General features: G+C 41.3%; 7 protein-coding genes across 10 annotated transcripts; 3 read left to right on the forward strand and 4 right to left on the reverse strand.

Annotated features, from left to right (window-relative positions):
• Positions 1-160: 160 nt before the first annotated feature.
• On the reverse strand, positions 161-2,977 carry LOC106366333 (cell cycle checkpoint protein RAD17-like). Of its 4 annotated transcripts, none has more exons than XM_013805927.3 (10): positions 2,664-2,977; positions 2,532-2,598; positions 2,368-2,456; positions 2,246-2,293; positions 2,015-2,177; positions 1,316-1,927; positions 1,119-1,244; positions 813-1,014; positions 657-717; positions 161-561 (listed from the first exon to the last, which is right to left on the reverse strand). In XM_013805927.3, the coding sequence occupies exons 1-10, from the start codon at positions 2,826-2,828 to the stop codon at positions 364-366; spliced, it is 1,731 nt and encodes a 576-aa protein (XP_013661381.2). In that variant the 5' UTR covers positions 2,829-2,977; the 3' UTR covers positions 161-363. The 4 variants fall into 4 exon arrangements, with proteins under 4 accessions (XP_013661381.2, XP_022548083.2, XP_013661384.2 ...); XM_022692362.2 differs by having other exon boundaries at positions 2,673-2,967; XM_013805930.3 differs by having other exon boundaries at positions 813-1,008; positions 2,664-2,967.
• A 219-nt stretch (positions 2,978-3,196) lies between these two features.
• Positions 3,197-5,345, forward strand: LOC106366334 (3-dehydroquinate synthase, chloroplastic). Its single transcript, XM_013805931.3, has 8 exons — positions 3,197-3,585; positions 3,662-3,812; positions 3,890-4,057; positions 4,131-4,357; positions 4,447-4,570; positions 4,645-4,707; positions 4,779-4,922; positions 5,018-5,345. Exons 1-8 carry the CDS (start codon positions 3,272-3,274, stop codon positions 5,147-5,149), a joined length of 1,323 nt encoding a protein of 440 aa, XP_013661385.2. The 5' UTR covers positions 3,197-3,271; the 3' UTR covers positions 5,150-5,345.
• A 572-nt stretch (positions 5,346-5,917) lies between these two features.
• Positions 5,918-7,942, reverse strand: LOC106366335 (la-related protein 1B). The gene is made up of 6 exons (XM_013805932.3): positions 7,506-7,942; positions 6,925-7,303; positions 6,690-6,837; positions 6,487-6,577; positions 6,254-6,325; positions 5,918-6,178 (listed from the first exon to the last, which is right to left on the reverse strand). The coding sequence occupies exons 1-6, from the start codon at positions 7,713-7,715 to the stop codon at positions 6,080-6,082; spliced, it is 999 nt and encodes a 332-aa protein (XP_013661386.1). The 5' UTR covers positions 7,716-7,942; the 3' UTR covers positions 5,918-6,079.
• Positions 7,943-8,596: 654 nt separating this feature from the next.
• Positions 8,597-10,011, reverse strand: LOC106366332 (NEP1-interacting protein-like 1). Its single transcript, XM_013805926.3, has 5 exons — positions 9,779-10,011; positions 9,487-9,665; positions 9,312-9,395; positions 9,049-9,201; positions 8,597-8,906 (listed from the first exon to the last, which is right to left on the reverse strand). Exons 1-5 carry the CDS (start codon positions 9,891-9,893, stop codon positions 8,784-8,786), a joined length of 654 nt encoding a protein of 217 aa, XP_013661380.1. The 5' UTR covers positions 9,894-10,011; the 3' UTR covers positions 8,597-8,783.
• A 144-nt stretch (positions 10,012-10,155) lies between these two features.
• Positions 10,156-12,430, reverse strand: LOC106366330 (probable prolyl 4-hydroxylase 10). Its single transcript, XM_013805924.3, has 8 exons — positions 12,172-12,430; positions 12,006-12,090; positions 11,718-11,815; positions 11,541-11,638; positions 11,277-11,406; positions 10,997-11,184; positions 10,800-10,886; positions 10,156-10,347 (listed from the first exon to the last, which is right to left on the reverse strand). Exons 1-7 carry the CDS (start codon positions 12,360-12,362, stop codon positions 10,813-10,815), a joined length of 864 nt encoding a protein of 287 aa, XP_013661378.1. The 5' UTR covers positions 12,363-12,430; the 3' UTR covers positions 10,156-10,347; positions 10,800-10,812.
• Positions 12,431-12,653: 223 nt separating this feature from the next.
• On the forward strand, positions 12,654-14,581 carry LOC106366329 (ankyrin repeat domain-containing protein, chloroplastic-like). Its single transcript, XM_013805923.3, has 6 exons — positions 12,654-13,467; positions 13,545-13,643; positions 13,733-13,831; positions 13,919-14,017; positions 14,102-14,200; positions 14,293-14,581. Exons 1-6 carry the CDS (start codon positions 12,697-12,699, stop codon positions 14,410-14,412), a joined length of 1,287 nt encoding a protein of 428 aa, XP_013661377.2. The 5' UTR covers positions 12,654-12,696; the 3' UTR covers positions 14,413-14,581.
• Positions 14,582-18,197: 3,616 nt separating this feature from the next.
• On the forward strand, positions 18,198-21,714 carry LOC106397955. Its single transcript, XM_048740220.1, has 3 exons — positions 18,198-18,842; positions 19,008-21,228; positions 21,464-21,714. Exons 1-3 carry the CDS (start codon positions 18,198-18,200, stop codon positions 21,712-21,714), a joined length of 3,117 nt encoding a protein of 1,038 aa, XP_048596177.1.
• The last annotated feature ends 866 nt before the right edge of the window (positions 21,715-22,580 follow it).

Consider the following 22,580-nt stretch of genomic DNA (forward strand, 5'->3'; position numbering starts at 1 on the left):
TTTGTGACATAAATTATATAGAAACTACTAGCATGATGCAGATATTAAACTAAACACAACTTATATGATAATTATCTGAACCCGAAACAATAGGCGATCCGAACTTTCAAACCCAGCTAAGCAAAGACTTGGACGAACCAAAGCACACAGAGAGACGAACTAAACCCAGTTTGATCTCCATTGTGTATATTGAGCAAATTCTTTCTTCTTACTAAGCATCAAGGCGCATAAAGCGATGACTTACTGATCTTAAGTCAAATCGAATTAGTTTGTCAAAACTAAACTGTTAAACCGAGGATAAACGTTGCTGTCAATTTCCTATTTAGAAGTAAGCAGAGAACAATTTCCTTGATATGGCAAATGTCACCAGTCTTGTATTTCATCATCTTCAGAAACTTCACTCTTATCTTCATCCGTCTCTTCCTCCATTTCTGAAAACACATCTGCAGACGCCCTGTAGCTTAGCCATTTCAGCGCAGGGCTGTACTCTGTAGCCATCACCGACATATCTGCCATTCTTGACCCCTCATATCCTATGTTCCTCTGCTCTCTCAGATTCTTCTACATTCAGACATAAAACTTGTAAGCTTATAGAGAAAGTTTGAACATAGTATAATTAGAATTTTTTCACTAAAGACAAGGAAAAAGACATTGACCTTGGTTTGTATTGAGGATTGTTCCACTTGCCAGAGTTTTGGCTTGCGAATCACGTGCCATCTGCATACCCACGATACAGACCAATCGATATTATAAATATTTAACACAAAAAAAAAAATGAAACAATCAACTGGCATCAATTTGTCATAAGAAACCTGGATGACCATGGCTGCTTGTTTCCATACAACACACCGCGAACAGCCACTGAGGCACCGAGAGATTGTAGAACGTCCTCTGTTTTGTTGTTATGTACACTCATTTTTCCTCTTAAAGCTGCGAGAAGGAGATCAGCATCCGCTAAATACGAAGACACGCACCATGCATCTTCTATGGCTTCGTCACTCACGAAATCTAACACTTCATAAACGTTAATGAGTTCATAGTAAGTACACATCCATGTAAGCTCTCTTTTGTCTCTATATGAAGGAGGAAAATGATGCATATGTTAAGTAAATAAATACCATTTTCATGAAGAAAATCGACAACCCGGCCTGCCTGTCCATGAGCTTGGCTAAGAACCTTCTCTGGCGCATCCATCTTCAGTGGTAACCTTGCAAACTCGTTATGCACAAGATAGTCACTGCAATCTGACACACAAACATTAGCTTAGACGGTAATTATCCCGAGCTCTAAATTGCGCATTCTCGTAACTTCCTACCTGATATAATAACATTATCAGGAGTCTCTCTTTTGTTGTGGAGAAATTTTCCCAGGGCGTGAAACAAGGAAAGTGTCTCATCTCTACCGAAACAGGAAGATATTCCACTATCCAAACCACTGTGCACTGTATGATTGAGTTGTGGCTTAACAGAGAAGAGTTGCAAAGACGTAATAGCGTGTCTGATGTCTCCTCCACTGGCACTCGCCATCTGATCAACCTCCGCAGTCGTTACCTTACAATGCTCTTCTCTGCTTATCCTCTGAAGTGTCTTCTTAATTGAGTTCTTCGTAATGGGATTAAAAGCCACCTTTAAAGCCCCTGCTCGTTCAAGAGATGACTGAAGGTCCTCCATAGTCCGAGCAGTCTGGTCAGAAGAGTCTGCTTTAACATAGTCCGTGATCAATACCACTGTCGGAATCTGCGTTGATTTCACCAAGAGCGTTAAGCAGTTTTGCAGCCGTTCAAAAGCATGCCTCCCATTGGCTAGAGGAAGGTCATCAATCAAAAGAACAAGGCGCTGCGGTTTTGTTCCCCCAGAAATCACTCCGTATTTTCTACTAGTGTCAACGAAGTTTTCAAACTCATCCAGCTTCGAAGAGTACTTCAGTCCTAGGAGAATTAAACGGAAGATAAATCATTGGATCTGTAACTGACTGAGTACATAACAAAACAAAATAAAAAAAAAGAGAGGAGTACCAGAACTTGAGTTATGAACATGTTCTTGCCAGAGAGTAGGAATAGGAGCGTTCCACTCATACACAGTGACGCCAAGGATAGAAGCAACCAAATGAACAGTAGCGGATTTGCCGACTCCAGCTTGACCGGTGAGTAGTAGAACATTATTCCTAACACCACCATCCTGCAGATAAAGAAAAAGTGAATACTACAATCATAAAAAGAAAAAAAGAAGCAATTGAAAAGATTTACCTTGGAGCAATCCAAATATTCCTCAAACCAAAGTTTAACTTGTTCAACCTGAAGAATAATATCAGGAATTAGCATAGTATTATAGCTAAAAAATAAAAAGAGGGGGGAACAATAAAAATTGCCTTCTTGTTGTGAACAGAAAGCTCTTCTAATGTGCGAGGCTTGTATTTGTCAACCCACAAACCAGCCTTCTTCTTGATCCTTTCATAGCCTAACCAAGAGAGACCATATAAAATCATTAAAACAAAAAGAGCATTTAGAAACTGAAAGTCAGTGCGTGGCGTACTAGGAGATGATGATGATGCCTTGAAGCCGCTCAAAGCTTCGTCGAAATCTTCGAACGATAATCTGATCTGCAACAAACAGGAACCAAACTCAGAGCCTAATAACAATACGCCAAATGAGAGAGGAATGGTGCCTTGTCTACGTGACTCGAGAGTCGAGCTTTCTTGGAGGCTCTAGGATTCGTTCTGCAACCACCACCCGAGGACCTCGATTTCGACTTGGCACTAGACCGCGATGACCTCAAGTTATACGATTCTTCTTCTTCTTCTTCCTCAACCATCTGATTTCCTCTCCCCATACCTCCCAATCGCCTAGGGTTTTACGGAACGGAACTTTGATTAGAGTCTCGAAGAACCTTCTCGGAGAAGCTGTAGCATCATCCCCCCGGTGTATCGTGTTTACTCGAATTGTTTTTTTTTTAATTGAATTTCGCAGTACACTACTAAAACCCCACCCGCTGGTGTTTTCGCGGGTCGACTAAAACGGCACCGTTCTTTTCCTTTAGGTGACGTGTCTTCATCCGAACCGTCCGTCTAGCAAATATTTAACCTTGGCCAAATTTGTAGATCGGACGGTTGTAAATAGAGGTGTAGCGTAGGCTGTGTGGTGGGAGACTCATCCCACCTACCCCCACCCACGCAGGCTTTCTTCACCAAACCAAACCACGATGTATTATAGGTTCCTCCTCAGTCTTTGTCTTCACCAACCCCAAATTCTAAATTCTCTCTCCGATTCGATCCGATGGCTGCGAACGCCGTCTCGCTATCAATCTCATCATCCGTCGCCTCCTCGAAGTCTCTCCACTCTCTTCAAGCTCAAGCCCGCTTCTTGATTCCCCCACCAACCATTTCCTTCCCAAAGTCGTCGTCTTTATCTTCTTCCACCACTGTCTCCATCTCCAGGTCCCGTGTTCGAGCCGGTCCCAGCCAGCTTGTTAACGAACCTGCTAACGCCATGGCCACTCCTCCCACTATAGTCGAGGTTGATTTGGGTAGCCGGAGCTATCCCATCTACATCGGCGCCGGCTTGCTCGATCAATCACATCTCCTTCAAAGGTCCCCTCTTTTAATATTAGTAATGAATAGTGAGCCAATATGGTCTTGTTCATATTGTTGAATTGAATTGAATTAGGCATGTTCACGGGAAGAAAGTGCTTGTGGTGACTAACGAACGAGTTGCTCCTCTGTACCTGGACAAGACTGTGCATGCTTTGACTATTGGGAACCCAAACGTGACTGTGGAGTCTGTTATTCTCCCTGATGGAGAGAAATACAAAGACATGGTTTGTTTATCTTTCTTTCTTTTTTTTGGAGATCTACATTTTTTTTACTGAGAGACATTCTTTTTTTTTTGTTCTAGGATACTCTAATGAAAGTCTTCGACAAGGCCATTGAGTCTCGCCTTGATAGACGATCTACTTTTGTTGCTCTTGGTGGTGGTGTTATTGGCGATATGTGTGGCTACGCTGCTGCTTCTTACCTCCGTGGTGTTAACTTCATCCAGATCCCCACCACTGTCATGGCACAGGTAGGTGCTTGCCATTGTTTTTTTTTTTCACTTCTCTTTTCCTAAATCTCAGAAATTAATTACCCTTTTGCAGGTTGATTCTTCTGTTGGTGGCAAAACAGGCATAAACCATCGTCTTGGAAAGAATTTGATCGGCGCGTTTTACCAGCCGCAGTGTGTGCTAGTTGACACCGACACGTTGAACACGCTGCCGGACAGGGAGATGGCTTCGGGTCTAGCTGAAGTGATCAAGTATGGACTTATCAGGGATGCTGACTTCTTTGAGTGGCAGGAGAAGAACATTGAGGCTCTCCTTGCTAGGTGATTTATTATTTCAACAAAACTAAACTGTTAGAGATTAGATTCATCTGTTTAAATGCTGGTGTGATCATTTATTTTGATATCTCTAGGGATCCGGCTGCATTAGCTTATGCTATAAAGCGATCATGTGAGAACAAGGCGGATGTTGTGTCACAGGATGAGAAAGAAAGCGGCTTGCGAGCTACCCTTAATTTGGGTCATACCTTTGGCCATGTAAGTAGCTTTTGAATATAACCCCTCTTATCAGGTCAAGATCCACCCCTGACAATATCAGTTTCTTTATGCAGGCTATAGAGACTGGCTTCGGGTATGGAGAGTGGCTCCACGGAGAAGCTGTTGCAGCTGGCACGGTATCTCTATCTTTCTGTCTTTCCTCTCCCCCAACTCGACATGGTTCACATTGTGTTTGTTTATTTCTCAGGTAATGGCAGTGGACATGTCACATCGTCTTGGCTGGATAGATGACTCAATCGTGGAGAGAGTGAACAACATCTTGAAACGAGCGAAATTGCCTACAACGCCGCCGGAGAGCATGACCGTGAGCATGTTCAAGTCCATAATGGCTGTGAGTTTTGTGATTGTGGCCTGAAAATGAAATAATGTTTTGAGAGAGAAAGTTCCTCCATTGAAATAATATGTTATGTTTTGGTGGTGATGCAGGTTGACAAGAAAGTGGCTGATGGACTGCTGAGGCTGATTCTCCTGAAAGGTCCGCTGGGAAACTGCGTTTTCACGGGAGATTATGATCGGGAGGCGTTGGATGCTACGCTCCGTGCATTCTCCAAATCCTGAGAACTTTCTTCTTCTTCTTCTTTCCACTGATTTTTGTTTTGTTTGGTTTTTTTTTTTTTTCAGATATGAATATGTACCGTTGTATACCCAACTTGTAACTAGCTTTGTGGAATGTGACAATAATGAGGTTCTAAAATATATAACTAGCCCGCTTCAAACTCTTAAATCAATTTGGATACCTACGTTTGGAGTTAAAGCCAGATGACTTTTTATCTGTCCTTTCTTAAAAAAAAAACATTCTCAAGAATCAGGTCTTGTTTCTCAAGTAGTCTTAATGAGAATAGCAGAAACAGAGGAAAAAACGTGGGTTGCATCGCCCCGTTTAGTGAGGAAACCAAACCAACTTCTTTTGCATGTTCTTCTATCTCTCTTTCCAACCTATGTTTTCAGGTTTATAAAAAAGGAAACGTCCAAAGTAAAAGAGAGAAGATCAAACATTTATGATGGGAGAAGCTATGGAGAGAGGGGTGAGTCTGGTCTGCTCTTGTCTTGTCGTCCTCTGTTACGTACTGCTTCTGCTATACCCTGTCTGGTTGATGGGTTGTCTCATCAGTCTATTCATGGCGTCTCACCTTTCTCTCTTCTTTCTCCTCTTAGTCTTACATCTCTTTACCTCTTGCTTCTTCTGTTTCTCCACTTTAATCTATGATTAGACACATTATATTTCATCCTGGACTACTTAAAATTACAACATACACATGATGGTCTGTATAAATGAGAGGAATTTTCACATGAACTGTTAATCAAAACATATTAAAGAACCCAGCAGAGAATAACATATTTTTTAATGCTGTTTCAAGTAGAGTCAATCCAAAAAGACAAAGACAACATGGTGTCTAACAAAGAGTTGCAAATGGAACAAAACACATCTTTCTTACTCAAGCGTCTCATTACTCTCCCTCTCTGCTCCTCTCTGATAGAGTCATGCTCTCAAGTTGAGCCCCCCAGTGAGGCCGCAGGACCAGAGCTTGAGGGTCCATGAGGCAGTAAATACTTGTCCCAATCTCCTCGCCTCCTTAATGCTTCACCCTACAAATCCCATCCACATTCTACTCTCACTTCTACTTCTAATCTTATATGGCAAATCCTTATTAATCAGAATACCTTAATTTCCACAACTTCTGAACTTCTGAGCGCCTCCAATATAGTCTGAATGTTGTCTGTCAGTTCCGTAAGCTGCAAAAAAGTTACACAAAGAATTACTCTTTTTTTTTTACAGTCAGATTCACCCATGCATGCAACCAAAACAAAACACCTTTATATAAAACGCAGTAGAACATTGTAATCTCAATAGAGCATGTTTGCTTCAGAATGAGGAGAAACTGGGAGCTACTTACTCTTCTGAACCCTGCTATTATTCTAACAGGAACCCAACCGTCATCATTCATCTGACCCCTCAAGTGTTCATCTTTGCTTAAGTTATCAGCACTGCAAAAAGGATAAAAAGTTTGTTATCCACATTTTCTAACAAAAGGCATCATCTATTGGGTGATGGACCAGAAAGAAGTAGAGAGAGCTGGGAACACAGCCAAACAATTACCTGAAATAATACTCTACTTGTGTCAATATTTTATTGGACAGCATGGGATCAAAGCTGGGAAAATATATGGGTGGAGGAGGTGGGAAGTTTCCAACCAAAGCTATCGACTCTGGAGGAGGATGCGGCATAAAGACGTGCAGCGCATAATCTGAAGATAGATAGATACACTACAACATTAGGAAATAGAACATACATATAATAGAGATGGATGGCATCAGTAAGAAAGAGCATATACCAGCAGGGTAAAGCATGGGGCCACCATATGAACCTATTTGAGGCGCTGCTGCCATATATTGTGCGCTAGATGGTGGCCCCATCAGCATCTGCGGTCTCATCGTCCCAACACCCCTCTGTGGTTGCAAGTGCATGTCTCCTCTCCCATTAGAGTGCCCATGCTCGAAGTTGCGCTGCCTGTTTCCAGGGTAAGAGCTGCTGCCGTTGCGATGATGCCTATGATGAGGATTACGGGACTGAGTAGTTGCTGCGCCACTCCTTTGGGTGTGATTCTGATCAGCATTTGGGTGGGGGTTAGAGGATGAGGTGGAGTTATTTCGTCTAAAAGGTTTCCTTTGGCCATTAACACTATGGTAATCAGATGAAGTAGCAGCAGCTGCCTGCATTATATATACATATATGCACAATGCATGTTGAAAAACCAAAGTTAAAAAAAAAAAAAAAAAAACCAAACAATATATATATATATATCTCCAAGGGCGATGCAAAGTAACATGCAAATCAATGAGGTTGAAAATAAAGATGAAATATGATCTGATCAATATATATAACCAATCAAACGATGGTAGAAGAGAACTTTACCTGCGGCATTGGCGATGATCCATCAGATAAACCTTTGGAAGAGGGAGACTTGTGGGAAGATAGAGGAGACAAAGCAGGCCATGAATCGGCTCCCATAAGAGGAGGGGATGAGCTCATACAAGGCTTGTTCCAGACAGGCTTCTTGTCCTTGTCACAAGGAGGGAAGAAGGCTGGTGCCGAATTAGCGGCACTAGACTCCGTCGTAGCCATCGTGTAATAATATGGAGAAGCAAAGAGAGAGGAAATGAGAGAAAAAGAAGGTGAGGCCGGCGGTGTCTCCGGGGGAAGAATGAGTTGTTGTTGTTGTTGTTGTGTATGCGTCCTTACAATGTCCTTACAATGTTACAAAACATCAATCAAAACCCTCATTTTTACGATAATACCCTCTCTCTACCAATTCGTGTCATTTTCACTTCATTCGGCCAAACGGGTGTCAACACACTAAAAATGGTTAATCTCTTACGACAAAATCTTCCAGTTTTACGACAATTCGTGTCCTTGTCCTATGACGCTTACGAAACAACATCATCAAACAAAAGAAAACAGCAAAAAGTTTGACACATGTATCTGACAACTCGACACATTTCGACCCATTCCATTCTCTCTGCTACGTTCCACGGAAAATATAATCTAATAACAACAAGAAAATGATTTGGAAAATAAGAAAATACTATTTAGTTTGAAAAATATAAGGACAACACAAACAAATCTTTGGTTGGCGGCAAAAGAAGAAGAAGATCGTTAAGAATTTGGCGGGAGCGATGTGCATTCATAAGTGCAAGAACATGACGGGGCAGGGGATGAACTCAGTAAGCAAACTGGCCTCCATGATCTTTTATAATATAAATCTTTTTTTTTTTGTTCACTCTTCTGTTATAAGAATTTTTACACAATAATAATGTCAAACTGAAGCTACTGCCTTATTGGACTTGTCAATGTAAAATGTATCGTCTCCCTTCTAAAATTCTAATGGTAGAAGATTGCTTGCGACTACAGGTCAACCAAGGATGCATATCTATATCAAGGTTTCTTCTTTTAAGATTAGCATATGGAAACCCAATCCCAAATCTTTCAGTAAATGGAATATCAACTCAAAGGCAAGAAGAGGTGACATAAAATAATCAAAGTTATCAGTTGAGTCAAGTGACAATGATTAATGCATCATAATCTGTAACGTGTAACCTAAGTAATCAAGGAACACTAGTAGTGTGTGTGTGTGTGTGAGCCTCTATATACCCTCATTTACAAAGAAGAGAAAGAGAAACAGAGGTTTTGAATTCAAAGATGTCCTCTGCATAAGGGACAAGAGGCATGCCTGCATAGCCACTTGTCGATGCATGGTAGGTGGAACGTATGATAGCACTGTGGCAATATTCTAACAGTCTCTCCCACCTTAAAGTCCTGTATCATCCACCACAAAGTCAATAATTTAATTTATCTTTCCAACCACTTGTTACCTATTTCTCTCTGTTTCACATTAATCGAAACATCTAGATTCTTGTAAATTGACTACAAGTTGGCATAAAGGCAAGTGAGGACAAACCTGAAGGCAGACAGAGCAAGAGACCATCTCCCCTGAGGTGTCTGTGATTCGGACCTTTGGGATCCTGTCCAGAGAATCCCCAGTGAGACCATTTGAAATGGCAGTGTCGAAGATGTCGGTTTGGTTGGGGAATCGTGATTCCACAGCTCCCATCTGGTATAATTATTAAAAAATTGGATGATGAGAAATATTAAATTTACAGTAAATTTAGGGATGATCCATAAAACAAATGCATTGCGTTGCATTGGTTGGTAATAAATTACCTGGTTCTGGACCGCACTTAGCATTGCAGGACCAATGCGCTCACGAACAAGCCTCCCGCTCAAAAGGCTAGCAATGACATCAATCTAATGAACCAAATAAAAAAAAAGGCAGTCCAGAATATTGGGATTGATTGGAAAAGGAGGTAGGAGGTTTAGGGGAAAAAAGAAGGGTTACCAAGTAGAGAAGGCAAGCAATTCCAGACTGATCGGATTGCCAGAGGAGGAGAGAAGATTCAAGAACATCGATGGAGAAGACAGCACCTGAAATAGCACCAACCGCGGCTCCTCTGATGAAACCGCTCTCTGTTTCTTGTCCGATCAAAGCCCCTGTAAAGGCTCCTAGCAAAGTCCCCACTGGAAAGTAAAGCAATCATGAATTGTTATTCCTCATCTAACATCACATCCTATCTATCTATATATCATTGTGTTTTTTTTTCTGGTTAAGATGGAAGGAAAGGGAGACGAACCTAGAGCGAAGACGAAGGTGAAGAGAGCGGAGAAGAGGTTGGCTAGGAGGGAAGAAATGGCCGAATGGAAGCAATCTTTGACCCGATGGAGGAGCAAGAGAGGATACCTATCCATATCTCTCTTTCTTTCTGACTTCTTCTGGAAAACAAAAAGAAACAACACAGGGAAAGAAAAAAAAAGACAGCCAAAGCAAATGGAAAGAAACGAAGAAGGGGATGAATTTTGGTTTGGATTTTGCCTGAAAAAGATAAAAACCAAAAATAACTTTTAAGAAAAAATATAATTTCATTTAGAGAAGAGAGGTGGTTAATGAGAGAAGAAAGGAACCTTCTCTCCGCTGACCACAATTTCTATATCATTATTTATTTTTCATCAATAATCCCATCAAATGGCAGTGGTATTAATCAAATCATATCAAATCAACTCAAATAGTGGGTCGTCTTTTTCTTTGAGATACAAAATATCTACTCTTTAAAGATAAACATAAGTATCTAAAGGAGGCAAGTAGAGGGCTCCAATTCTTCTGACCTTTTCCTACGCCTCCTTTCTCTCTCTTTGCTTCTTCCTCCTAATTTAATCAAAAAACAAAAGAAGAAAACCCATTAATCATCCTCCCCTCCGATTTACTTGTCTTTTGAATTACTTCACCACCCCACACTTTATTTCACTATCGTAAGATATGTGAAACAGACACCACCCAACTTCATTCAATCAACATTCCTATTATCTTTCTCAATCCACAAAACATTATTATCTAAAAACGAACTCCCAGTGCCCTACAATGCCATCTACCATCACAAGCTTCTCCTACTACTACTAGTGTAATCCCATCTTCTCTCTTATATTCAGCTTTCAAGTATGTTAGGCGAATCCACCTCCTGCCATGTAGGATTAAACCACCACAAACTTGAATACTATTCGTCTTACATGACATTCTACTTTTCAACCCACACAAACAAAAAACTATATTCCATGCGTCGACTACTAATACTTTATGAAGCTAGAACTAAATAAACATACCTCAATAATTAGATCAAATCTTGTACTCGTGTACACGCAACCACTTTGTGGATGACCACTTGTTCCCTTTGATTACAGCACATCCACCTGCACAAAGTGGATCAAACATCTCAAAATCCACAGTTGACAAAACACAGCTCCCAAACCTTCTCAATCATCAAATTTACAAAACTTATCTATATCTACTCAGTACTCACCGTGAAGACTAGATGGGTCTAGAGTGGCATCAGGTGTCATGCTCCAGAAAAGCAATGCATCTCCCATCTTTGGTTTCACGGACAGCCCTCCTTTCCCGCACTCTGACAGCTCATTCCACCAAGGCACTGCGCTATAGTTACCCTTGGCTGAGGGAAACACTGTTTCACCCCCCTCCTCTACATCTGACCTGCACAGTAGCCAAAGAGCGTTAATAAAAAAAAGAAAAAGAACACAACAGCAACATCTTGTTGAATCCCAAAGTTTTTTTAAGTTACATACAGGTACATGAGAACAGTGGCAATCCGCTGCCCTCCGTTCCTAGTGTTATACTCATCCATAAAGTAGTCATAGTGAGGCTCGTACTTTTGCCCTATTTCATAATGCAGAACTTGAAGACCTTCCCCATGCTCTGCATAAACGAAAAATTTATGTGTTTGGAAATGTCATTAAACAATTTATAAGAAATAAAATAAAAACTAACAACAGCGCGGATCAAGCTCTAGCATTATTGGGGTAAAATAATAAGGTCTTTCAAGCACATACCAACTGGTATGAAGGTAAAATCTGATATCCGTTTCTCGATTTGACGGATGATTTTGTCGCGTCCTCTTGGAAGAAAAGTCCCAGAGCTCGTTCTCACCCTATTGAGGAAGAAGGATCAGTCAAAAGAGAGGAAGAAAGAAGCCTACTGAGAAATTCACTTGATAGTAGAAGGAAGACCTGCTATCTGTGCTCTTTCCAGTCTTCTGATCGACAACAGTTGACTTCTCCATATGCGGTTTAGCTAGCTCTATTAGATATTTGCATTCCTCCTTCGTCTATCGTGAATAATAATTAACACACTTCCCTAGTCAGTTTAGGCTAATGAAAATTACTTCCCTACTTTTACTATTTATTTTTAAATCACAACCTCTCCGTATCAAAAAATGTCTTCCTAGCATTGATTGATCAATATCACCTGCTCTATGTTATCAATTGTTGATATCTACTGAAAACAGATTCGCTCACCAAGAAGTTGTGGTAAATAGAAGCTCTGGGTTCCCAAGAGATAATTTCAACCCAACGCTCGTTCTCCGAAACATCTTTGCCGTTTCTGCGGAATAAAAAGAATACCAAAGATGATGATAAATAAACACGCCAGATCTTATATTTGAATCGGGATTTTTTTTGGTACCTCTGAAGGTTTTTACGGACAATGGAAGTGAGATCATTGGCTTTGGAGGACCCGCCATTGTTGCTGGGCAGCGAGAGGATCCCAAGCGCGAGAAGGAACAAAATCACGAAAGTGAACATAATCAGCACCGCGAAGACGAGGGTTGAGTACGACGTTTTCCGGCGGTGATGATTCCTCTGTCGCGCCATCATTTTTGCAAAGGATTTCGAATCTCCGAGGATCGATTGCTCAGATCCGAAAGAAGCAGAGAGGAAGCAAGCAAAGAGATTTAATAAACAAACTCTGACGACGGAAGAGGCTTTACATTGTCGGGCCAATTTTGAATCAGGCCCATTTAGTTAGGCCCAATGAACGAAGGTGCTTTTCGAATGAAGGCAAAAATGACGGAAGAGGCTTTACATAGTTTGGGCCAATTTTGAATCAGGCCCATTTAGTTAGGCCCAATAAGGGAAGGTGCTTTTCGAATGAAGGCAAAAATAATCGTCGTCATCCCCAGAGAGAGAATCCGATAAGGCCAGAGAGAGAATGCAGCTCGCCACCACCATTTCTCTACTCCTGCCATCTCCATCTCCATCTCGACTCTCTCCTTCTCTTCACTCCCTGATTATTCCGAAGAGATTATGCTCTGTTTCTTACTCTTCACAAACGTCGATTCTCCCGGATGCCGCCGATGACTTCACCGTGGGAGACTGTCTCGTCTACGAGGACGGCGTCTTCGAAGACCCTTACCTTGAGGAGGAGGTCAGTATCGTTTCCCGTGAAGCTATCCAGGAGCGGAAGATTCCGAAGAAGCGGGGCAGGGGAAAGAGAATAGTTGAATCTGCGGCGGAGATCGAGCCGGAGAATCTCGTGCCGGACGAATGGAGGGATGTTCAGGCGGAGGTGAATCTGACGAAGAAGGACAAGAGGAAGATAGCGCAGGAGCTGGAGTTCGGAGTGAAGGTGGAGAAGAAGAGGCAAGGGCTGATTCCGTTGAGGAAAGTGGATTTGAAGGAGTATCTCACGTACAAGGAAGCCAAGGTGAATCAGTTGAAACCTGTGGTTCTCGATAAACCGACGACGTTTGATGGAGATGGAGGAGAGAAGGGTGAAGAAACGTTTTCGAGTGAGCGAGTAGCGCCGAAGAACCCGAGATGGGCAGTTTATGGAAAGGGATTCGAACACGTCACCAAGTTCTTCAATAGCGATAAGTATGATCCCAATGGCAAGAAGCTCGATGGCCCTCGGAAGCTGCTTTCGAAAGAAGAGAAGTTTATGCTCAATAGTCGAAATCCTCACATAGCTGTTGCCACCTCAGTAAGTGATTTTTTATTTTTTTTAGTTCTGTTTAAAGTTTGAATTAGGAGTAGCCTAATGGTGGTTGTGTTTATCAGAAAAAGTGGCTTCCTCTTCACACACTGGCAGCTTCGGGGGAATTTTATCTGGTTGACTCCTTGCTTAAGCATAATCTTGATATCAATGCAACGGACGTGGTATGTGGATTTTTATCTTAATCTTTTGCACTTTTTGTTTATAATCGAGTAGTGTTTTTTTTAAAATATAATTTGTTTGTGGAATCTAGGGTGGGTTGACAGCACTTCACCGAGCAATAATTGGTAAAAAACAGGCGATTACAAACTACCTGCTGAGGGAATCGGCAAACCCGTTTGTTCTTGATGATGTAAGTGATCGGTCACCTTGTAATAATAATCTCTCTCCCTTGCTTCAGATGCTGCTGCGATCTCTGATTAGTTCGTTTATGTGTTAGGAAGGTGCGACATTGATGCACTATGCTGTGCAGACAGCATCAGCTCCCACAATAAAACTTCTCCTGCTGTATAACGCTGATATAAACGCGCAAGACAGGGTAATGATGTTAAAACATTCTTATATTAGCGAATGTGTCAGATGGTTGGTTGACACATTGTATTTTTTTTTTTTTAAATTTCAGGACGGGTGGACGCCCCTGCACGTTGCAGTACAGGCCAGAAGAAGCGACATCGTGAAACTTCTTTTGATAAAAGGGGCTGACATACAAGTGAAAAACAAGGCTAGTTCCATCACCTTCCCACTAGTCCGCTTTTGTATTATTATTGTTATTAAGATTCTGATGATGCTGTTTTTTTGTACTAATCCCAACAGGATGGGTTAACTCCGCTGGGCCTTTGCCTCTACCTTGGAAGAGAGACAAGGACGTATGAAGTGTTGAAAATGTTGAAAGAGTTTCCCCATAGTAGACTCAAGAGATTGGTAACGGATTAAGCTTTACTGGACCACGCTCTCACATTTTGGTCGGTGTTTTTCTTTTGCATTTGTTTTCGCACCGGAAATTAACAAAACCGAAATCATATTTACCCAAAAGAATATTACTACCTGTATAATATGTATAATATTATTACTAGATTTTGATCGCAGAATGTCTTTTGCTGAATTAACCCATCTGGTTTTTCTCTAATATGTTTAGACATAGATGTTCGATGTTCAGTTCAATCTCGATTTTGGTTTAGTTCTAGTTTGGTTGAGGTTATCTGCTTTTTTTAGTTCAAGAGATATAAAAACTGTTTTGTTATTTATGAATTTGGGTTTGATTTTATTTTGTTTTTCAGTTTCGTTTGAACGACAATGTTAGAAAGTAGAAACCCAATAAATTTTTTAGTTCAATTCGTTTCTAGTTCAGTTCTTATGAAAAACGCAGGTAAAAAAACCCTTTTTTAAGTTTTTTTTATAAAATATCAGATAATTGGAATAAACTTAAAATATTTTGAAACAAAACATTTGGGTGATTTGTTTTAATAGATAATTTAGGCTAATTTTGAATACCAAAAAAACATTTTACAGATAAAGAAAATCATATAAATCTCTAACAAATCAATTGTTATATTAGGTGAATATTACTAATTAAATAATCTAAATCTAGATTTTGATGCGCACGTCTGTGCAGATATTTTATTCAATTATAGATGTTTAAATAAAGGTGGAACATATCAGATTTGGATTAGGCGGATCCGTAGATTAGTATATGGATTATTCGTAAAAATAATTAAAAAAAAATACTAATTTTTTTTAAAAAAATACATAAATTAAATATTTATACAACATTTATCAATATATATTTATCAGTATATAATATTAGAAATTAAAATATAATATTATAAAAATAATTTTATGTATAAATATATCTAATATAATTATAACTAAAATTTAAAAATTAATATATTTTAAAATACAGATCTTGATCCGGATATCCAGATCTAAAATCAAGATACTCATATTCAGATTCAGTTTTGGCGGGTCCAAGATTTTACAATTCGAATCTGAATTCGAACACCTCGGGTATCATATTTTCAGAATGTATCTCAGATTGAATCCTACCCTAGATAATAAATCCAAGGCCTAGTTTAAATTTTTTTTAGAAAGACCCTATTTTTTATGTTTTTAACATCTTAGAATGACCTCAACTTGTTTATTCATGTTTAGCTACCAAATTTATCTCTTAATGAGATTTTAATATCCCGATTCAGACGTTCCAGATATTTTATTTTCAAAATGGATATCAGATGGAGTCCAAATCCTGAATATTAAGTCTCATGTCCAGTTTTAAACATTTTAGAATGATTCTATTTTTATGTTTTTAACATTTTAGAACGACCTCAAGTAGTTTGTTCATGTTTAGCTACTGAATTTATCTTTTAATGAGATTGTTTTTTTCTACAACTGTGTGTTAAGTAATCATTTTATTTTGACAAATATTATCTCTGTTTTATAATAAGTGTCATTCTAATATTTTTATTGTTACACAAAAAATATCACTTTAGAATTTGAATGCAAAAAATTATATTCAGTTTCAGCTGAAAATTAATTGTAAACTGCATTGATCTTATAAATAATTTTATTTATCTCAAATACTATTAGTCAAATAGGTGTAATTAATAACAATTTAAATACATTTCAATCAATTTTTTAATTTGTGTGAAAAATGCCAAAGTGACACATTTTCATAAACAAAGGGAGTATAACACTAAAAGAGAGATGAGTGAGAAAGAGAATCCCTGGTTCTCCCCCGACCGCCCCTCCGCCTTGATTCCGCCTCCGACCACCGCTGGTAGTCCTCTGCTCCACCCCCCTGACCCACCTGACCCCCCTTTCGCCACCCATTTCCCTTCCCTCCAGCAAACTCTAGCCTCTCCCCCTTTGTCAAAGAAGCAAATTTCCCGAGCTCTTGGGACTGCTTCTCTTCCAAAGGTTGACTGCTCACCTACTACTCCCTTCGCCTCTCCGGCCCAGGACCCCTTCACTACCGAAGCTGTTCCAGTAACTACATCGGATCTAATTCTCCCTGCATCTACAGGAACTACCCATGACCAATTCAAGGGTTTTACTGTTCACATTCCCAAAAATTCTATTCCTCTCCCGTCTAGCTCAACCTCCTCCTCCCGTAATCACCAGAAAACCCCACCCCAAACTAAACGCAAGGAACCCTTAAACTACCTCCCTATTCCCCAACAAAACACCCAATCTAAGTCACCACCACCACAAACCTCTGTCCCTCCTCCTCATAAACCTCAAACTTATGCCCAGAAAGCGAAACCAATTGCTAACAAATCTTTGCAGCGATTGGCCCCTATTACCTACTCTGAAGCGGGAATTCCTCAGGTTACAGTACCGGATGAAGTTTTCCAGCGAGGAGCAGAAATCCACAAAGACTTCATACAAGGACACTTCTTCGCAAAAATGCCTACATACCAAGCCATCCAAAGTGTGCTCAACTTCATGTGGGGGAAAGGTACTAAACTAGACATTCGTACTAACCTGAAGGACCGCTCCATTCTTGTGCGAATCCCTAACGAGTACATAAGATCTAAAGTCCTTGAAAAAAGAATATGGTATGTTGGAACATCTATGTTTCACGTTTCCAAATGGTGCTCTACCAACACAAGTGCTGCTCCTCTGTCTGTGCCTACTTCCATCCCCCTTTGGGCTCATCTCAAAGGTCTTCCCCTGGACCTGCGAAGCCTGGAAGGTCTCAGTTTTGCAGCAGGTCTCATTGGTGAACCCAAAGAAACAGATGAATTTACGAGAAACCTTACTGATCTTGACTTGGCCCATGTGAAGATTGAAGCAGACTTTTCTAAGCCACTGCCAGAATTAATAGAATTGAGAAGAACCAATGGTGAAATTATTCCGGTGGAAGTCACTTACCCTTGGGTTCCTCCGACATGCTCCAACTGCCGGGAACTTGGCCACATCATGAAAGATTGCCTCCACGCAAACCCAACCTGGGTTGAAAAGGAGAAATCCGCACCTACTGTCCCTGAGGTTCCTAAAGATGTAGACAAAAACAACAACTCAAATGATGCAGCAGTTAGCGATAACTCCGGAACTGCTGAGGCAGCAATAAAGACCCTACCTACTGCTACTGAGCCCCCACTTGCTGATCCGGTAGACTTGTCGTTTGAGAAAGACCTCCAAGAAATTCTCTCCCCTTCGCTCCCATCCTCTTCCCACCCTGCAATCTCTCCTGACCCATTCCTCCCCTCCACCTCTATTCTACCTGAACCTTCTGACTCTGTTCCCTTTGTAACCATCTCCTCCAACCCTGACCGCAGAACCATCCCTTTCACACCAAAATCCTCCCTAAAGAGACCATCCCCCTTATCTCCTCCTGCCCTAACCATTTTCAATCCCTTCACTTTGCTCGATGCCCCCCACAACAAATCCATCAAACTCACTGAAACTTCTGATCCTTCCAACCTCTCAAAATTCCCTTTCTCAGCTTTCTCCCCCTCCCCCACTAAAGTCCCCCCTCCTCCTAACCTTCCATCGTTACCCCTCCCTCTGCTTTTATCTTCTACTGCTGATGAGCTTTCCCTTCCTTCCGAGGAAGCCTCTCATCAATCCCTATGAGTGCTAAAGCATTTTTTTGGAATGTCCGTGGCCTAAATGACCCGGATAAGCACCAACCTGTAAATAATTGGATTGCTAGTCATCAAGTATTTTTTGGAGCTCTCTTGGAGACTCATATCAAAGAAGTGCAATTGAACCATGTAATGTCGAAGGTCTGTAAGGATTGGAGCTTCACCTCAAACCATGCTTCTGATCCAGATGGACGCATTATCATTATTTGGAAAAATCCTGCGGCTGTCTCTATTCTCCACCAATCTAGACAGTCTCTAACCTGCGAGGTCAACATTGCTGGAACCATTAAATTCATATTTACAGCCATCTACGCTGCAAACCTTGCATCAGACCGTGCGGATCTTTGGGTAGATCTTCTTTCTATCCAACAGCTCCATCAGTTAGACATCTGCCCTTGGGTTGTTGGAGGCGACTTCAATCAGATCACCCACTTTGCTGAACATTCTAGCCCAACTGTGAACCATCTTGACCCTCCCATGACTGACTTCCGAAACACTCTAACCCAGCTTGGCCTCTTTGACTTACGCTACCTCGGCCCCCTCTTCACCTGGTCCAACAAATGTCCTACCTACCCTGTAGCCAAGAAACTTGACCGTTTCCTTGTCAACCACCCGTGGATTGCTTCCCACCCTCACAGCCAAGCAAATTTCCTAGCCCCTGAAGTCTCAGATCATAGCCCAGCTATCCTTGACCTTGCTGTGGACCTTCCTAGAGCAGGAACCAAACCCTTCAAGTTCTATAACTTCCTAACCAAACACCCAGATTTCTGCCAATTGGTGGGTCCGGAATGGAATCAAATCGGAGGAGCCGGATTGGATCTTTCTCATCTCTGTTGGAAACTTAAGCAAATAAAAAGAGTGTTAAAAAAAATAAATAGAGATAACTTTTCCAATATTCAAGAGAGAGTGAGAGAAACTAACCTGTTGCTTCAAACTGTGCAGGTGAGAGCTCTAACAGACCCGACCAGTGCCAACTTCCAAGAAGAGAAAACAGTCATGGCAAAGCTAGTCTTCTTACGATCCATAGAGGAGAGCTATTTCCGGCAAAGGTCTCGCATCTGTTGGTTAAAAGAGGGGGATCACAACACTTCTTTCTTCCACCGCCTTACTCAAGTCCGCAACTCCAATAATTCCATCCGCTCATTCTGCCTAGCCAATGGAGACATCATTTCGGACCCTATAGCGATGGGCCAAATCGCTATATCTCACTTCAAAAACATTCTTGCTCCCCCATTCCTTCCTATCACCACTTCTTCCCCGCTCTGGATTCAGAACCTAACTGACTACCGTTGTCCTCAAGAGCTTCACAACTCCTTAACCTCCTTCCCGGTAGCAGAAGATATTACTTCAACTTTATTCAAAATTAACCCCAATAAATCCCCGGGCCCTGATGGACTCACTTCGGGGTTTTTCAAAGCAGCATGGCCAATTGTGGGGGTTGATGTTCTGTCTGGGATCAGCTCTTTCTTCCGCACAGGTCACTTACCACCAGCCTCTAACGCCACCATCCTCTCTCTCCTTCCTAAACACCCGGGTGCCTCTGCCATTGGAGACTATCGACCTATCTCCTGCTGCAACACCATCTACAAACTCATCTCCAAGCTCTTGGTGAAGCGCCTCAAGCCCCTTCTTCCCAACATGATCCTCCCCAACCAGACTGCATTTGTTCAGGGTCGCTTGCTAGTGGAGAACACGGTACTAGCCTCGGAGATAGTCCACGGTTATCACAGAGATAAAGGTCCGAGTAGAATTACCTTGAAGGTGGACATCGCCAAAGCATTTGATACAGTCAACTGGAGATTCATTTTCAACTGCCTTCAGGGAATGGGGTTACCGCAAACTCTTATCCAGTGGATCCAAGTGTGTATCTCTACTCCTAGCTTTATGATTGGCTTCAACGGGACAGTTCAAGGCTACTTCAAAAGCAATAGAGGACTCAGGCAGGGAGATCCTTTATCGCCATACCTATTCGTCATCGCAATGAATTGTCTATCACTTATGCTAGATAAAGCTGCTGAAGAAGGTAAATTTGGCTATCACCATGCTTGTAAAGACACAAAACTAACGCACCTGTGCTTTGCCGACGACCTGCTTATCTTTTGCGACGGCTCTCTCCAGTCTGTTAAGAATGTGCTTGAAGTCCTAGAAGCTTTCAAGCAGGCATCAGGGCTAACGGTAAGCATTACCAAAACATGCTTCTTCACAAGCGGTGTCCACCAGGCTGAAATCGATCACATTGAAGAGGAGTGTGGGCTTTCTAGAGGGATGTTGCCGGTTCGCTACCTGGGCGTCCCTCTCTGCACAAGGAAACTGTCATTAGCTAACTGCGACCCCCTTATTCAACAGGTCAAGAACAAAAGTAATAGCTGGACTGCAAAAACACTGTCTTTTGCAGGAAGGTTATTACTGATCAATACAGTGATAGCAGGAATAGCGAATTTCTGGTGCTCAACATTCACAATCCCTAAGAAGTGCATAGAAATCATAAATTCTCTGTGTGGGGCTTACCTTTGGAAAGGATCATCGGAAGGCTCTCACTCTGCAAGAGTATCTTGGGAAACGGTCACACTGTCAAAAGATGAAGGAGGGCTTGGGATCAGGAACTTGGTGTGGTGGAACAAAGCTTGCTCCGTCAAGCTGTTGTGGCTACTCTTCTTCAGAGCGGGTTCCATCTGGGTGGCCTGGTTCATTCAAAATGTTCTCTCAGGTGATTTGAGTAACCTGTGGACACTAAGAGAAAAGCAAACTCATTCCTCATCCACCAAAAAGATTCTAAGGGTAAGAGATTATGTCTATAATTGGATCAAAATTGTACCTGGCAGTGGAAAGAATTGTCGGTTCTGGTCAGATAATTGGAGTCCCTATGGCAACCTGCGACAATACTTTGGTTTGGCGCCTACTACTAGCCTCGGTATAAGAGCATCTGCCACCCTCCATGATCTCTTCCAGCAAGGTAGGTGGCTTCTTCCTCAACCTCGATCAGAAGCCCAACTCAACCTCCACATTCACCTCTCTACTATCACCCTCTCAGAAGTGAATGATGAATACACTTGGTCTCCCCTTGGCTCGCCGCTATCAACTTTCTCAACAGGTCAGGTTTATAATGAGATCAGACCCCATCAACAAAAGGTCCCTTGGCATGCTTCTATCTGGTCATCCAGAGGTATACCTAGACATAACTTTCTCGCCTGGCTCATTACTTTGAATCGCTGCCCCACGAAAGACAGGATGCAAAACTGGGGGATCCCAACAGACCCAGCTTGTATTCTATGTACTAGCGCTTCAGAATCAAGAAACCACATGTTTTTTGAATGTTCCTACTCGTGGAATCTATGGTCGGGTCTGGCAAGAAAAGCAAACTGGACGCCTTCTAGGAATTGGGATACTGGTCTGTGCAGCCTACAGGGATCCTCCCTCCCAAAATTCCATCGATTACTCATCCTCATCGCATGGAAAGCCTCCATATACCTCCTCTGGACTGAACGCAACAACCGTCTCCATCGGCAGCAGTTTCGGTCAACTGCGTCTCTCGAGAGGCAAGCCGACTTGCTCATCAGAAACCGCATCTCAGGCTTCCGAGACGAAAACCCCCGACTCTCCTCCACAATGCTCCAGCTTTGGTTTGATCGATGATCTTCTCTCGGTGTGACTCTCTGTTTTTCTCCGTCACTAACTACCTCTTCATTTTCGGTTCAATTGCAATTCGATTAGGGCTAGGCCCATAGATCCTTTTTGGTTAGTATCTTTCTGTATTGGGTTCAAACCCAAAACAATTGCCTTAGAGGCCATTTAGTTTATAAAAGTAAAGCCCTTTCTCAAAAAAAAAAAATAACACTAAAATGCAACATATTTGAGTTTTAAATATACCTTTTATTATATTAAATCTAGATATGGTTATTTTAATTTTAAATTTATATATAACGATCAAATTTTATTTTTATTATATTCAAAATTATTTTATTTAAAATTTAATATATGATTTAAAACAATATTATTTGTTGGTATATGTTTTGATAGATTATATTTATGTATAAATTTGTTGCAAATTTAGATAGTTTGTGTGTGTATGAATGTGATAAAAATGTAATATAGTTTGTGTGTGTATGAATGTGATAAAAATGTAATAATACATAAATAAATTTTGGAATTGTTTTGATAATTTGTCGCCCCAACAAAAGAGATATTGTCGTATTAGTTATGATAAATATACATATGATATGTCGGTTTGTAGGAATTTGGACCCATCATTAAAGCCCCTGTTCATAAAAGCGCCATAGGCGGCTGTATACTCGCTGGATATGCGTGAAACGGTGACACACCGTGGCGCTTTGCTCTAATTCGGTTGTTCATCGGAAAAAAAATAAAAGGTTCTTTGTTTTGTAGATTTGTTGTTCGAATCACATGTTAGGCTATAGATCTGGTCGATTTGTGTTACAATCCACAGTATTAACAAGAAAGAGCTATAAATCGCAAATAAAAAATAAATGGCAGCTAATATCGCAGGGCTCTTAGGTT

This window comes from Brassica napus, chromosome A9 (assembly GCF_020379485.1).
Source record: "Brassica napus cultivar Da-Ae chromosome A9, Da-Ae, whole genome shotgun sequence".
NCBI lineage: Eukaryota > Viridiplantae > Streptophyta > Magnoliopsida > Brassicales > Brassicaceae > Brassica > Brassica napus.